General features: G+C 36.3%; 1 protein-coding gene across 3 annotated transcripts; it reads right to left on the bottom strand.

Annotated features, from left to right (window-relative positions):
- Positions 1 to 386: 386 nt before the first annotated feature.
- On the bottom strand, positions 387 to 9,994 carry LOC130745313 (protein ZINC INDUCED FACILITATOR-LIKE 1-like). 3 transcript variants are annotated; one of them, XM_057597496.1, is made up of 19 exons: positions 9,916 to 9,994; positions 9,620 to 9,818; positions 9,106 to 9,146; positions 8,555 to 8,615; positions 8,356 to 8,458; positions 8,162 to 8,264; positions 7,942 to 7,995; positions 7,796 to 7,858; positions 7,429 to 7,478; positions 7,221 to 7,296; positions 6,833 to 7,021; positions 5,227 to 5,304; positions 3,023 to 3,110; positions 2,180 to 2,265; positions 1,979 to 2,086; positions 1,784 to 1,828; positions 1,608 to 1,696; positions 968 to 1,011; positions 387 to 890 (listed from the first exon to the last, which is right to left on the bottom strand). In XM_057597496.1, exons 2-19 carry the CDS (start codon positions 9,768 to 9,770, stop codon positions 778 to 780), a joined length of 1,542 nt encoding a protein of 513 aa, XP_057453479.1. In that variant the 5' UTR covers positions 9,771 to 9,818; positions 9,916 to 9,994; the 3' UTR covers positions 387 to 777. The 3 variants fall into 3 exon arrangements, with proteins under 3 accessions (XP_057453479.1, XP_057453481.1, XP_057453480.1); XM_057597498.1 differs by lacking the exons at positions 9,620 to 9,818; positions 9,916 to 9,994 and adding an exon at positions 9,239 to 9,597 and having other exon boundaries at positions 388 to 890; XM_057597497.1 differs by lacking the exon at positions 5,227 to 5,304 and having other exon boundaries at positions 390 to 890; positions 9,620 to 9,929.
- Positions 9,995 to 17,283: the final 7,289 nt, after the last annotated feature.

Below are 17,283 nucleotides of genomic sequence, written 5' to 3'. Positions count from 1 at the left end.
TGAGAAGTTGATGATTTTTTTTTTCAAATTAAAAGTACATAATATTTTATAAAATTTTATATTTCGACATTAATATTTTGAATAAGTAATTGTTCGATTATAATTAATTTTTATAAATGAGTCTATGTTTTAAATTTACTAAAATTAATTATTTTTAGTAATTTGTCTATGTAATTAAAATTATATAACTGACCAGACAGTGGCAAGTGAGAAATAATAAAAATTAATTAAATATAAAAACTATTATTAAGATTATTTATTTTCCTAAAATTAAAAAAAAATTTATATAAGTGACATATCATGCAGGGTGCTATCACAACCTCTCCCCTCAAGATAATTTTTACCCATATGGACAAAATAAAATAAGAGACATGATTGTGTTGTCATATGCGGTTAGTGCAACAAAAGCACAGTAGGATGTGATTAAATAATCTTATTCTTGTTATGTCATTATCATATCCACTAAACAAACTGTGAAAGACATACAAAAGCCCTTGAACACCCAAATTCATTAATGAAACAAGCGGGCTTTTGATTGAAAATAGCTTTTTCCTAATCAACGCTCAAACTTTTACAACTCATCCAACTTCAGCGGAGTTGCAATCTTTGCATCTTCCAGAAAAACCAATATTGCGGCTTCCACATAAAAATGGCATGTCATACTAATTGGTGCAATCAATAATGGTGACAAAGTTAAGCACCTTGTTACCCTCATTGTCCTTAATAATGGACAACTTCATAGAGATGTTGCCATGCCCCAGGCAAAGTTGATTGATGTCAATGTAACTGATCTGAGTGTCTTTTCTTCTCTTGACTAAGGAATGGTTTAAACATCATCAATATTCCAAGTCCTTCAACTAAATTCATTATAAAGAAGACCATATGGGTGCCTGCAGTTAAGTGTTAAACCGTAAGCTGCAGGCAATTATATATGAATCAGCTCAAACAAATTAGGTGAGCAACATACCTGGCAGGAAAGAAGCATGCATCCGCTTTTGAGACCAAGTTAATCTGCATAGATCATCAAGATCATAAGCAGAAAATTGAAGATCGTTTTCAGATACTACTTGTAATCAAATAACATGTGGATCAAAACTTCTACTATTGAAAAATTTGTCAACCGCATATGGATCAAAGTGGAGTAAGTAATTTCTATTAACTCTTAGAGAAGGACCAAGGTATACATTGACAGGAAAAGGATAACTATGTCTTCCAATCAATGAACAGTCAGGCATAGAAAGAGCGTATGCTAAGATCCATATTGATCAGAGATATAGTTAAATAAGTCCTTATAAAACTTGAGCAACCAATCATCACCTTTGAATTAGCTTTGGAGGTAGACTTAAGGCTACCCTGAATTCTAAGATACAACATTTAAGGAACTCAACATTAAGTTTCAACCAAAGATAAATCAAATCCTTTTCAAAAGAAAAAAAAGATAAATCAGATCAATCTATATGATAGAACATATAAAACCTGTACATTAATATGCTAATTTTATAGAAAGCATCATTTGAAATATAATCCTTTGGATAGATCTACATTCACAATTTTGAATTATGTCAAGTAAGTCAAATAAAAGCGGAAGGGATCAAAGTAACACTCACAATGCACCACCTGCAGCAGGGCCAATAGCTTTGAATAGAGACATAGCTGTCATTGAAATGCCATTAGCTGCCCCCCTTTGGTGCTGCTCCTGTTTTCATATATGCCACAGTTCTGTCAAAAACTAAATTCAAACTTCTTAAGGAAATAAGGGACAATAAAATTATCTAAAATTTACCACTGCTCTGTTTTGCAAAAGAAATAAACCAGTAGTGATAGTAACCTATGTCCAGCAAAAATAATCCAATCAGTCACATTTGTAATACAGAGAACCTTCTAAAGCCAAAATCAATTCTGAATAAAGAGAAGTCATTCAAAACAACATGGTATAATCAGAGTCTAATACAATTTATTGACAAAGAGGAGCACTTACAGCCAGAATGTTCTTCAGAATAGAAGCAGCACTTATCACTATGAATAGTGTTATGCCTGATAACATTGCTATAAAGGGGTAACTTTGCAAAATTGGTATGGAAAGCATCTGCATATGAAACCACAGTAGCATCACATATTTCAAATAACAAATAATGTCTTGCTAAATTACAATAGTTGCCACAATTAGGTGAAAACTAACCCCTGTAATGGGGGCAATGCCAATAGGTCCACAAGTTCTTTCCACATGCGGGTATAGGGTAAGTTGGTAGATGATAAGTGAAAGACCTGACCATTTGAGATATTAGTCAATAAACAAAATATCTATTATCTAAAAGGGATACAAAGATTAACACTAAATGTACACATATATACACTAGTTAATATGGAAATCCAAAATAATTAATAATTTTGATAGAAGTATGAACTAAATGAATAAATTTAATATGGTTCAAGTGGTTTAGTATTGGACTAATACTGTTCCAAACAGATCAAACTTCTGAATTATGGGGTATACTTGCTTGTTTTTCCTGTTTCATTTTATTAAGAAAAAAGAAAAAAGAACCTAGCTACAAAATTATAGCACCCTGGAGAGTTTTAAAATAGAAAGTTTGGCAGGCAAGAAAATATAGAAGCCTGGATTGATATAAAATCATATATAGTTCAGCTCAACAACTTGCAATTTTAAACTTATGAGATCAAAGTAAACTTTTCCATAAAAAGTAACTGAGAAATCCATATTAAGCACAGGTAAGGTATGATATAGGAGACAAAAGGCATTTGACATCAAAATATACTTAAGTAGAGTTACAAAGCCACATTTCAGAATATGATCCTAGATCATAAGATCAATGAACTCATCCTCAATATCAAAACTATATTGTGGTCATGATCTAGATGTGTCTGAAGAATATTTGACAAAAATTTGGAAACCCCAAGTCAATGAAATTCACTCAACAAGATCATTAAAAAGACGATAACCCTTGAAGGCAGTTACCATATGGCCCAACATTGATAAACTGTTTTATAGGTTTAAGAGATGCACCTGTTATTGCAAGAACATTACCAACATCATTAGTTGTAAAGTTCAAACCCCCGAGCCTTCGAGGGCTGACAACCCACAAAGAGAAAACCTAAAGAGAAAAAGATGGTTGGATTCTTTTCACTTATATATATGCAGTGATAGATGAATGAAAAGAAGCAGGGGAATCCGAATGGAATGCATTAAATGGTTTGTGTAACACCCCGATTTCGGTGGCGTCACTTTAGTAACCAAAGAAATAACTTAAGCGGAAAAACGTGAATTATTTTTTTTCGATAATGTAAGTAAAGACAGAAAGAGATGAAACTCTAAAACGAAGATAACAGAACTAATATACAATATGATTACAGCCCCCACTGTAAGTTGTAAACCACGTCACGAGTAAACCTCCAGTGACGGAAAGTAAAAGAGAGTAACGCCCGTAGGCAAAAGTACAAACCAAGGTAAAAATACTGTGTCCGCAACACTAAACCTCAAAATCTGAGAACAAGTTGGCCCAGCGGCCTAAGAAAAGACCCCCTAAATCCAACCAGCTCTCTGTGATCTCCATAGGAAACCACACAAAAAGCTACCGGTAGGAACTACCCTGTCCCCAAAACTGAAGCATGACGGTCAGAGCATCGACACTACTCCTACACTAATCCCATCTCGAGTAAGTTGCTCGGTGGCCAGCGGGGTCGACCACCCCTGAACCGTAGTCCTCCTGATCAAGCTTCTTCAACCTAGTTTCCCCTGAAGGGTGAACCATCGTGAACCGGTCCGCCATACTCAACTGACAATGGCGTAGTCCGCCCAAACACACACAGAAGACGCGAGGGTCAACTCCAAAGAATTATATAAATAATAAAACCAGATATATAGGGTAATAATTATTTAGCCTCTCAGGCTTATACGTTTAGGGATAACATCCTAGGGTTGCATATATCACAATGAATATAAAGATCATAATAACAATTAGCATGCCTCAAGTAGGATAAACAGGTACCAATCACACTCAGCAACTAAGTCAGCATGTATGTTGCATGAAATGCAATGCTGGGTAACAAAATGCATTCCGGAAGAAGGATGGACACCATCGAGTCAGCCCTAACACCGGCCAAAGTGGGACCATTCCGCTCGGGCGCCTCTTACACCACACAAAAGTAGTCAGATCAGCAGTGAACCCGTAGGTCTGCCATTCCGTCTGCTACTAAGGACCACCGTAGTGTCCTAAATATGGAAATCCGGGTCTTATGACCATTTTGGAATCCACCGAGGTCCGGTAATCCGCCGTGTATTAACCTCAAAATGAGTGCATGAATGCAAGTGATTAGCCAAACAACGTCTCCGACCTCACTCGACACGTCGTCACGTGTTCTAGCTAACTTATTGTCTCTAAAAAGCCTACCCTAAGGCAAACGTCGATTCTGCGACAAAATGAATTAATCAAAAGAAGGAGAATGTACTTGGGAACTCATGGTTCCCGGCTAAACTTTAGATAGCCAATCAATAAACTGCTCATCGAGCGAAAAGGTACCGAAGAACTTGGAAACTTAAAGTTTCCGGCTAAACTTTAGATAGCCAAACATTAAACTGCTCATCGAGCGAAAGAGTATAAGCATACTCGGAAACTTGTAAGTTTCCTCAAGACTTGGACTCGACGACACTTCTCATATCTTCAAGACTAATATTCAGGCTCTAAGCTCTTATCTAAATGTTGTTATCATTGTTCAAGGGGTTTAGAGATTGATTAATGTCTTATGAATTTCCTTTGAGAAAATAGATTTCGTTTAGTCTTATGATACTTCCTATGAGTTTCAGGGATCCCATAATCCCAATTAATTTCTGAGAAGGTCTCGATCCATTAAAATATAACAAGGTCCGAACTTCGTTCGTCCTTTCAAACTCTCTCAAAATCTCATAAAAATTCGGCATGACTTGCCCGTAATCCTCACTCCTCAGAATCTCAGGTACAAGTGGAATAGCATAAATAAAACAGCTCAGTCAAAAGCATAAACAGCATATTCCAACACATCCTAAGTTAACCATGTAGCACATAGCATGTGAATCATTTAGCACACAATATCATGGCATCAATTACTCAACAAGGTCGGCCGAAGCCTCAGAGAACAATTCAGACATTTAGCAATTAAGTGCATAACACATAAATCAAGTCGAACTTGTCGACACCTAAAGCATTATCTAGTAATTCAGAGAGTAGCCCTCACCTGTAACTCCTCCAGCGTTTTCCTCACAACCTCCTTCACGTTCCTCGCCTTGATCTCCAGGAAACTCCTCAAAAGAACCTTAAGCCAAAATCACAGAAATCAACACATTGAGTCAGGAACTCAGCAATCAAAGAGTCCTAGGGTTACACAGTACACTACTACCTCCGTGGTACGACAATCTAACGCGTTAAGACAAGTTTTCGAAAAAGTCGGATTTCCTCCCCCCTTGGTATAGCTCTCGGCCACTTTCCTTAATTGGGAGGGTCGATTTTTCTTCGATCAAACTTGGTTCCTAGGTTAACATAAGCCGTAACTAAGACGGTTCTAAGCTCGGAAAAATTTTCGGATCGAAAACTGATATAGGGGTAGTTTGGTCATTATTTTTAGCTCAAAATTTCAAAATTGGATTTTTGAAAAACAGATTGGATGGAGACGTCCACAACGACGTTTATGACGACAAATCCTACTAGCACTAAGCCAAGTCGATAGATTAGAGCTTAAAGGTTGCGACTTTACCGAAAAATGGGTATTTAAGGTAGAAATTGATCCCGGCGGCATTTCGTCGACATTTGACAAAATCTAATCCGCAGAACACGCTCAGGAGCATGCAGGGAAGAAGTTTAGACACTGAAATCAGCGTATTTGAACAGTTTTACAAAAAGCTCCAAACTTTGAGCTCAGAAAAACATAGAAAAAGTCGACAGATCTGACGATCAGAAGTGAGATATAGTTTACCTACCTCAAGGTCTTCGATTAGCAACGATCGGTGAAGAAAACGGGCAAAGATTCGCGAAAATCCGGATCCTCTCTTTCTCTCTAGCTGCTCACGGTTTTGGGGGAGGGAAATGAGTATTTTTGCAAAAAATCTAATTTTCAAGCTATTTATAGGTTTTGGAAAAAACGGAAAAATGATTTTTTTGCGATTCCGATTTTTCCTGCGCGTTCCTCTGCGCATTCTAAGATAGGTTCTGGCGACAGAATTCCAGAACTCAAAACAGGATTCTTGGAATTAAACCAAAAGATCCAAAGTCGGCATAAGTCGGTGTAAGTCGGATTATCCCGAAAAACTACTTTTTGCAGTGATCGTCGGATGAGAAAACTTCCTTCTGAAGAAAGATTAGGAATGACGAGAGAAATAGAAGAACGCGGGTGGAATCTTCTTTTGCAGCTCCGAATAGAAAAAGTCTTCATCGTCTGTCGATCTTAGGTTTTCTCGAACTATCAGGGATTCCGTTTCGGCAAACTTCCGAGAATTGGAATTTGACGTTCGTACTTTCCAGGATTTCGCATCGAAATGATTGTTTAAGGACGGAAAAGAGAAGTTCTAACATTTCTCTGAGGATTTTTGGAATTAGTTTCCATCGTGTCCTAAAGCGTAAATTAACTATTCACTAATACCTTTGACCTAGGATTAAGCGTATGTTAGTCGTGCTATAACTCTTATCGGTTTTTCGATAAATTCTTGGACTTTTCCTGAACCTTTTTCCTTCACAAATTTATCTTAATCAAATAAACTCTTTTATTTTATTCACTTATCCAAAGCGTTAAAACTTGGGCCTTACAGTTTGCATATACTATTTTAACCTCAAATAGGTAGAAATGATACCTCTTGATAAGCCATGTCATGAAGTGAGAAAATACAATAAACAATGATAGATGACATTAAGGGCCAATTCTTGAAGAGGTTTTCATTCTTGTGGATTATCTTTACTTCTTCAACCCTGCTGCTTCCATTTTCTAAAGTGTCAGCATCATCTGTGGACTCGTTGCTACCTTTGTGATAGTGAAGTGTTTCCTGCAGGTATTTTAATCAATATATTGATGAAGAAGTTAGATAAGACCACACAAACAATGAAGATAAAAGCAACGCAAAGCAGAAAAAATCACACAAAAATGGATCTACATCATAAAAGTTTTCAAAGTAAAATCCGCAAAACATAGATATGAACATATATAGCTAATTAACACATATTTTAAGAACCTAAGATGCATACCGGAATCCAGATACAGGCAATAAGTACTGCAAATGCTAGTCCTGATATGATAAAGCAGGGCAAGAAGTATGGAAACCTGCAAAATGATTGGTGTTTCGACAATTGAAAATTCACATATCATTAAATGAAAGACTGATAAAAAGACAAAGATGGGAGAAAAAATGGAATCCATAGGTTTTACGAAATTAAACAGAAGGAGTCCACTTACTTATCCCAAAAGGAATCCTTTGGAAATATCTGTGGGAATTTCTCTACTGGCTGCAAAAAGAAATTTCCTTTAGTACTAGAGAAGAAAATGACAAATCTGCAGGTGAATGTGTGCCATTACCTATACACAGACAGAGATACAAACACACGATGAGGAATGTTTGAAGATGCAAAATGTAAAAACTATACACAAGATCATTTACTTTGAACATGAAAAAACTGGTTTCAGAAATTCCACCTTTCTAATTCTTAATTAAGTACAAAATTGCAGGCATCAGACTTGTCAATATACGAAAAATCTTTCAAAACTAGTCATCTTAAGTGCATGTACAAAATTCAGGCTTTATACTTCTGAAGGCAAATAGTACCTGAGCTAAATAGCCTCCCAATGCTGGGCCAATAATCAGACCCATACCCCAAGCTGTACTGACCTAAAAGTAGATGACACACTGAATTATCATGATGGAAAACGCTTGAGAAGTGATAGTAAACAACAAGAGTTGATCAGGCTTACTGTAGAGAGCCCTAGAGCTTGATGCTCTTCTCGAAAAATTTCAGTAGCATAGGCCTGTTAAACAAAGAAGTTAATCAAATAGATATATAAAAGTTGAAATTTAAATGAGTATGAGTCATTGAAAGAGTCATGTATCCCAGATCATAAATTCAAAAATTGTGTCCTGTTGCTGGTGGATGAAACCTGAATTGCACATTAATAGGTTTTAGAAAAATGGTACCTTCACTGGTCCTATTAGACCGTTCAAACTTCCCAAAAGAAATCTAGTGACAATAGCCATCCAAAAATTTGTACTAAGGCCAAATAGTGTGTTGAAAATGACACTGAAATCAAGTAAACATTGATAATTAAGGGAAACCACATAACATATAACTTAAAGAAAGCATCCAGTTCATTGACAGATACTATACTCACACTGCAATAACCCCTAAAATTATAACAGGTTTTCGACCATAGCGATCAGAAACCATTCCCCAGCTTACAGAAGTCAAAGCTCTTCCGAGCATGAATGTAGATCCTACAATATGTTTTCAGTCATACAGGCATCAGTAATAAAGAACTCATAACAAGGATGGGAGACTTCAAAGAATTGAAATGCAAAAAGCAATCATACCCACATAACCGGCATAAGAACTAATATCAGTCTCCGTTTTTGCAACATTGAAATCCCTTACCTGAAAAAAAATGTTGCATTATTGAGGATGTATATGACATGAATCAGTGTATAGTTATTGATTTATTGAGTACTATTTCATAACAACTGAATATGCAGAAGGGGGAAAGAAATATGTAATTAGAAATTAGATTGATACATCCAGCCAACAGTTTGCAATTATCAGTTACACTGCAAACGTACGGTTGAGAGGGAACATGACTTGGTAAAATGAGGAAAACACTGAAGGGACTTGGTATATTGAAGAAAATCTTCTTATTAATGTAGAGAACTTAATGTTTCAGTAGGAAGCAATTTCCAATCATCACTTTCAATTCATCTTTAATTACAAATATAAAATAAAATAAAAATTGTAATTGAACTTGAAATGCTCAAAATAAATAACTAAGTTTTCCTCCACACATGTTCAAGTAACTTCCAAGATATTACACTATCACAAACCAGAGTATATGGAAGGGATACTGTAAGCCATAGTAGTTATTTAAACTCACCATGAAATAAATGAAAGGAAAGAGAGATTGTGCAGGAAGTGCTGCATAGGACAAAATAAAGAAACATAAGAGAAGGATAAAGTAGATTCAACTGGCAGAGAAAGATTTGAGAATTCATATAACTAGTTATTACATAGAATGATAGAATCAAACACCCACTATTATGCCTATTCCTAGCTGAAGTTTGGTTATTATAGCAAAGCCAGTCTAAGAAACTTAATCTCTGATGCAGAAGCACATAGAACATGGCAAAACAGATGAATGATCCATCCGCACATGACTTTTATCAAACAGAAAGGCAGTAATAGTGGTTTGAACTTAGTGTCAAATAACCAATTATACCAAAAGCTTAAGCTATTGGGTAAGAGCCACGTGAATGGTTTTATATTATATTCTAACATTTAGAAATGTGCATTAGCAAACTTGACACTCACAACAAGGTACCCAAAGGTCCCAAAGGACAGAACTACAACAATCAATTCGTCCAGAAGTGAAATTAGAGTTCAATGCTTACTTGCACATAATACCACCATCCATATAATTAGAAGATTTATAATTGATACACCCTGGTTCAGCTCTTTTGCTTGGTCCACCTTACAACCTGGGCAGTCCTTATAATAGTACTTCTTCTCCAACAATGGCTCTTCTATAATCTCATTCTCCATGTTTGTAGGAGAATTCCACTTCTTGGTTCACTAGTGTTCACTAGTGTACTTTATATGCAGCATAAAAAATGAAAAAGAATTATTCGAAAACCAAAAGAAAGTGTCTTTTTCCATAAGAAAGAGAAAACCAAAAGTTGAAACATACACTTATATATGAGATTGAAATGAAAATGAACTACACAAAGGGTCTGTTCTCACACATTATATATGTAAATAAGTGTTAAAGTGCAAGTTGAGTTTTTCTTTTGGTGCACTTCCATGAAATTAATGCATATGCTAATCCATCATCACGTGTACGAATAAAACACGAGGGAATTACAAATTGAAAAAGAGAGAGACGAAATTGAACATGAACACGGCAAGATACAAATTTTGTGATTGTAGGACCCAATACAAATTTGTGGCTGATTGGAAAGTAAAAATTTCCACAAAATGAGGTGTTAAACCTTTTCTTTTGGGTACATTAAAAGGATAAATTGCACCCTCTAGGAATCGATCTTGGTATTTTTCCACCCAACTCATATGTCTTCTAGCTCTTACTACTTGAGCTATCATTCGGGGACATGAGGTGTTAAACATGGTAGTACTGTAGTTTTTTAACTTTTTTTGAAATTAGAAGACTTAAAATAAAATAAAATAGAAAAACGAAAGAGTGACAAGTTTGAACATGAATACTGCAAGATACAAAATTCGTGATTGTAGGACCCTTAGTTCTCAGTTAAGAATAACAATAATAGTAAGTAGTAGTAATATTGGCTTATCTAAAAAAGTCCCAAAAAGTAGTAATATTTATTAAAGTGAGTTCTATTCTTGCTAATACTAACAAGAGATCCCTACTAACAATCCTTAAGATGTTAGTAGTGTTTGAAGTGTGCATGAGATGCCACCTTTTGTCAATTACTCACTTTGAATTTTGCATTTCACCTTTTGTCAATTACTCATTTTCTAATTTCATTTATTGTGGTGTTTCTAGTAGGGGTGTTTATAACTGATCCAATCTAATAATAATTGGAAAAGTGATATAAAAAAACTAAAACTGAATGGATCCAAAATTGAGAAAACCGAATTTTTTTATTATATTAAATTGGATTTTTGTAACATCTCGACTTTCGGGGAATCACAAATAGTAACCTATTAAATAAAATGAAATGATTTTCAAAAAAGATTTACAAATAAGGGTATATTTTTTTTTCGTTTTCTTTCCAAAACATGATATGCATACTCCAGCCCAACCCATACATCCGGCCTTGACAAGGCAAGCACCCGTAAGTGACGATGAATGTTCAAGACATATAATATAGACTTAATACATCAGAAGGCCCCTGGAATTGTAAAGGGAATCAGTTCCAGGGCCTGTAAAATTTTCGCATCAAATTGGGTCCCTAAGAATTTTTTTTTAATTCAATTAAGGACAAATGCTGCCAGACTTCAATTTTATCCTAGTCAGCAATTCCACGTGGCATTTTTTTTAAATCTAAATAATGCCACATGTTATAATTAATTGAAAATCAATATTAATCCTTAATTTTATGCTAGTTAGTAATTCCCAGTTTTTTCTTTGTTAAAAAAAAACAAATTATTTTTTTTTCTTTTGAAAAACAAAAAAGTGAAAAACCCAAAAAAATCCGTTCATTTTCTTCATTCTGTGTTATGTTCATCTTCTTCCTCTATTCTATCTCTTCTCCCAGCCACCTCTCTTCCCCTCTTCCTCTCTTCTCCTCCCACACCACCCTCTTCCCCCATGCAACTGGATCTGGATTTTAGATCTAGATCTGTCTTCCCCTCTGCAGATCTCGCAAAACGCCACCACGCACAGATCCGCCGTGGAAGGTGAGTCGCGGCTAAGCCACCGTGGAAGAACAAGGTCCGGCCTTGCGCCGTTGAAGATCCATAACTGCAGACAGAGAGGATTGTGGCGTTTTGATAAAAAAAGTTTGGGTTTTTATGTTCTGAACTTTTGCCTTTCAATGTTCTAAACGTGTAAACATGGGGCTTTGGTGTTTTGAATATCAAATACCAGGATCTTGAACGTAAAAGCTCAAAACTTTGATGATGACAGTGGGTTGGTGGGTTTGGTATTCAAAATTGACGGATCTTATAGTATTGATTCTTATCTTCTGGGTTTCATTCTTCTTATCTTCTGTTGGTGGGTTTCATTCTTCTTATCTTCTGGGTTTCTGGTGGTGGGGGTTGAGATGGCTGGGTGAAAATGATTTGGTGGTGGAGGTGATGATTGTGGCGGAGGGAATGAATTATGGGGGAGAGATATGGTGGTGGACTGGTGGTGCAGTGAGGGGTTGGAAGAAGATGAAAGTTCAATTTGGGGATGAAAGATTTTAATTAGGGATTGGTTATAATTAGATTAGGTTAGATTATTAGATTAGTTTATTAGTTAAATTATTAGTTTGTTTAGTTAAGGATGATTAGATTAGGTTATTTATTAAGGTTTTTAAATTTTTTTCTGATTATTTAATTGAGTTGGAATTAAAAATAATTTTTTATTATTATTTTAATTAAAAAATAATAATAAACGCCACGTGGAATTAATGACTGGGATAAAATTGAAGGATGGCACACTTTGACCTTAATTGAATTAAATTTTTTTTTCTAGGGACCCAATTTGATGCAAAAAATTTCTAGGCCATGGATTTGATTCCCTTTACAATTACAGGGGCATTCTGATGTATTAAGCCTATAATATACCATAAAGTAATGTTTAATTCGAAGAACAGAGTTTCAATGCGATAACACCCTAAGTCCAATATACTCCCTACATTCCTCGCACTAGAGAGTCGCAGAAAAGCAATGCATCGGAACCTACCCAAAACCAGAGTAAGTTATAAAATCATCTCTACGAGTTTCAACCATTAACGGTAAACTCCACTACTCAAGGCTCTAGCCTTGCATCTAACACTACTCTTGTAGTCTTGATCGCTCCACCAAGGTAGTCTTCTTGTCCAACAACACTGTCACCTTCGTCCGGCAGCACAACATCTACTCACAGCAGCACCTGTTATAGCCTGGCAGTTTGCCGACCGCCCAAGTACAAAAAAAACAAACAAGGTAAGAAAGGGTCAACTTCCTAGAGTAATGTAATATAATTCCTAGCAAGATTTAGCATAGTTAAGTAGCATGTGAATAATAATTAAACACAACATAAGTTGATCTTTATCCTTTGAACGTCAAATCATCAGTCCATCACTCGCCGTCTGCGCATATGTGTATCTTCATTTCCTTGCCAGAGCAGCACCACGTCACACTTATGTAAACGCACGACCCAATGGCCAACCATCTAACACGATGAGGTCTATACTCTCTAATCAACAAACAAATAACATGATCAAGGACTAGCTCCTTAATCGATCCAGGTAATAGGAGTTAAGGTCTAACCTCTTAAGCCAATAATAGATAGTAAGACTAAGGTCCATCCTCTAAATCAAATAACACATAATAGGATTAAGTCCATCCTCTTTAACCCAAAAATCAACTAATAGGATTAAGATCCATCCTCTTTAATCCAATAACAACTAATAGGATTAAGGTTCATCCTCTTTAATTCAATAACAAATAATAGGATTAAGGTCCTTCCTCTTTAATCCAATAGAAAATGATAGGATTAAGGTCCATCCTTTTTAATCCAATAGCAAATAGTATGATTAAGTGAAGGTATGAAAAACACTAGAAGGGGGGGGGGGTTGAATAGGGTTTTATGTTTAAAAACTTTCCCTTAAGATTTTAGCAAACCTTCTCGGTTTCAAGAACATAAAGTGCAAGAGATAAAGAGATGAGAAAGGCACACAAGTGTTTTATCCTGGTTCACTTGATAAATCCCTCAAGCTAATCCAGTCCACCCGTTAAGGTGATTTCTTCCTTCGTAGAATGAAGGTAATCCACTATTCAAAGATTGTTACAACTGCACTAGCACACCTTGCTCAGTGACTAACAAATCTAAGAACTAGCAACACTAAGACAAACAAGTCTTAGTCTTCTCAAGAAATCTGACCTTACTGGTCTCTCAAGGAACAACAAACAAATTGTAGAAGGTTTAGGTTTACAATGAGTTGCTTCTAAACAAGCAGGAGTAAACACAATAAGAACTATGAAGAAATATTGCTAAGGTATTTTGCTTGAAGGTTTTCACTTGTATTGCTCAATAGTTTCTTAGCCAATTTCTTCTCTCTTCAGCCTATTTATACTCCAAGGTGAGATGTTGTATACATTGAAAGAATCTATCCGTTGGAGGGCAATTCTGGAAATTCCAGAACCTGCTATGGCTGAACCTCGTAGGTAAGGCGGTCAGAATAGTACAATGTTTTTGTACTATTAACAATGACATTGCCTTAGCCTAGTTGACTTCTGATCTTGGCGACGCTTCATGTTGGAACTTGTGAAGTAATTGATCAGAGCCAGAAGGAAGCATGGATCCTCTGACCTTTAGAACTTCTGCTTTTGGACCGTTCACTCTGAACATCTGGTCTTCAAAATTAGAAGCGCTTTGGTCTTGAGAGCCAGCTTACTCTTGGACTTCAGAATCTTCAAGTCTCAGCTTCTGGACCTTTCACTTAGAACTTCTGGTCTTCTGAACTTCAGCACTTGAATCTTCAGAGCCCACATCAGAGCTTTAATCTTTAGAACATCTGAAGCGTTTACTACCGTTCAGAAGAACGTAGTGATTGCAGAAGCGTTTCATTGGTTACTCTTTGGTCTTTAACTTCTGATGGATATATCTTTGGGTCAGAGTCAAAACCTGTTTGTCAAACACTTAAAAGACAAACGTTAGAGTACCCTAATAGTTCATACACAAATATAAACTTGTTATCATCAAAACATAGAGTTATACCACATGACCAAATATTGGTCTTACATTAAGGTCCTACCACTTAATCAAGTAGTAAATAATATGATTAAGGTCCACTTTAATCAAGGAGTAATTAATAGGATTAAGGTCCAACCACTTTAATCCAGGGGTAAATATTATGATTAAGGCCCAACCACTTTAATCAAGGGATAATTAATGTGAATAAGGACAAGCCTCTTAATCAAGGAATAATCGATAGGATTAAAGACAAGTCTCTTTGGAGCTGGCATCGATTGCAATTAATCTGTTCAACGGGGTGCTTCTAGGGGGCTCGTTCTTGACGGTGGCCCTTGCAAGATTCCCGCGATCAGGAAGGTTAGAAAAGGCTACTGAAACGGACAACCTCAAGTCAGCTTTGTCTGATTCTTTCCGCTCCAAAGAACAGACTTGCTCTGTTACTTCGGATGTCGAAGAATCACTGGTCCTTGGAGTCCCACGGGTCTCTCATTGCCTATGCTGCCCACCAACTTTACTTTTCCCTGAAATCATCATCTCTGATTGTGTGGCTGGCAAGGCTTATCCAGTCGGAGCTGAGGGGAGGTGCCCCCCTGAGGCTCTGTTTCCAGAAGCAGGGCTGGACGTTACTGGTGCTGACAACACTGATTGGTTGAGGGCGTCTTCTAATTCGCATGGTTGTAGCGGTGTCGGCGAGGGCTTGCTGGTTCATGTGGAGGTTACGGTGACGGAGCGGCGAAGAAGGGGCCGACTTAGGAAGGTCTTTGCGCCAGGGAAGCAACATGCTTTTGGATTGGTGATTGACAAGGAGATTTCGAGGTTTGAGGTTTCTCCTGAAAAAGGTTCTTCTCTAATCCTCCCTGAAGCGCGGGGTTCCGATCGTGCCTTGACGCGAGCTCGAAGGGACTTTCTTATCGTCAAATAGCTAGGAGTTGTCCCCATTGGGTCCGAGGAGGAAGCCATCCAAGGCCTTGCTGATCATCTCCTCGCTAACCATCCAAGGCTTTACGGGGATCCTTAGCGGGGTCGTCTGGTTCTGGCTAGCTTTTTGAGGGTTTTTGGGCAGTTTGATTTTATGGGATTTTGGTATGTATGATTTATGCTTTTCTGGTGGGTTTTTGTTGCTGCCTTGGTCTGTTGTTGGCTTGTGTGGGGTTTTTCTGTATCTTTCTCTCGCGGTGTCATTAGGGTGCTCTTTTTGTTGTCGTCAATGCTGGCTTGGTCGTTGTAACTCTACTTGAGAGCCTTCAAGCTTTTTGATAATATAATTTTAACTTTCTAAACAAAAAATGTTTACATTAGGTACAAGCTGTTAATTAATGTTGTTGATAATACTGGATCTGCAACTTTGACAATTTTCGATCGCGATGATTGTGCTTTTCTTAACAAAAAATGCAAAGAAATACTAGAAAAATTGGAAAAGGTGAACATGTACATGTAAATATCACTACTTTTAAATTTCACAATCAATTTATAAGATATTAATTTTTTTCATTTTATTTTAAATTAATATAGAACAGCTGCATGAAACACCCCCCAAAGAAATTGGAAATTTGGTGCACAAGCAAATTATGTTCAAGGTTGAAGGAAAGGACAACTTCGGAAGGAGTTTTAAATCAGCATTTAACGTCCTCAAAATTTGCACAGCCCCAGACATAGTTTCCAAGATCAAATCAAAGGTAAAATTTCATACTCTAATTGATAAATCATGGTTGTTTATTACTATACTTTTGAATTTATCCACAAATATTACATGACATTATAAACATTTATCTTTATAACTTTCCGTTGGGAGCTCTAAAGTCGAATGCCCAAATGATGTCATTTAACAATAAGAAGTTTTTTCACTTTTTAAGTGTAACCTCACTTTTTTTTTTCTGCTACAAGAAATTTACACCATAGTCGAACATTTACCATTATTCGAAAGTTTTGTCAGTTCAATTTTCATTTTGTTCTATTTTCACATATTGATATCATATATTTGCCCCTTAAACACCGTGCTTTGCAGCAACAACTACGCTAACAATGGTCTATTTATTTGCTCATAAACTTCAATCAAAACGAAACAAAAATAAATGTGAAAAAAACAACAAAACCAAACCATGTCACTAGGACTAACCAATAAAATTAAGCAATATTTGATCAAATTTTAAACTTGCATTCAAAATTACATTCTCCCGTGCAAGGCACGGGTCATATACTAGTATTTGGTTAAATAGAGTTTCAATTGTCCACGAATGATAACTCAAGTGGTAGACTTGCAGGTTGGGAGGGAGAGGTTCAGGGATCAATCCTAGAGGACTGTAGTTTATCTTTCCGATGTATCAAAAAAAGATAGAGTTTCAAATAATGATTTGAATTATATGCATCAAATTGAACATATATTTGAAAAATTTCCTTCGCATTTAGAGATATTGAATCAAGAATGGTGAATGTGGTAATTTATCTGAGACTTGTGGTGATTGTCTTTACTTTTTTATTCCAAACTCTCATCGTTTAGGCATGTAATGTGATGTTAGGGGATTCAAATCAATTTCTATTTCTTCATTGATTTTGATTTTTGATATTTACATCGTCTTTGAAAAACGGAAATTCAATTCAATCTAAACACATAAAATTGGGTCGGATTTAAAGAAATAACTGATTGGATGATGAAATGACAAAACTGAAGTGATTGGATCGAATGAATTTTCCCTTTAA

Source organism: Lotus japonicus, chromosome 3 (assembly GCF_012489685.1).
Source record: "Lotus japonicus ecotype B-129 chromosome 3, LjGifu_v1.2".
NCBI lineage: Eukaryota > Viridiplantae > Streptophyta > Magnoliopsida > Fabales > Fabaceae > Lotus > Lotus japonicus.
This window is presented reverse-complemented; position numbering and strand designations above follow the sequence as displayed.

Excerpts from the sequence above, each read along its gene's own strand:
- LOC130745313 (XM_057597496.1), bottom strand. The coding sequence starts at position 9,770 with ATGGAGAATGAGATTATAGAAGAGCCATTGTTGGAGAAGAAGTACTAT. Across the intron at positions 8,459-8,554 it reads TTCTTATGCCGGTTATGTGG|GATCTACATTCATGCTCGGA; the intron begins GTATGATTGCTT and ends AACATATTGTAG. Across the intron at positions 7,479-7,795 it reads TGGGAGGCTATTTAGCTCAG|CCAGTAGAGAAATTCCCACA; the intron begins GTACTATTTGCC and ends TTCTTTTTGCAG.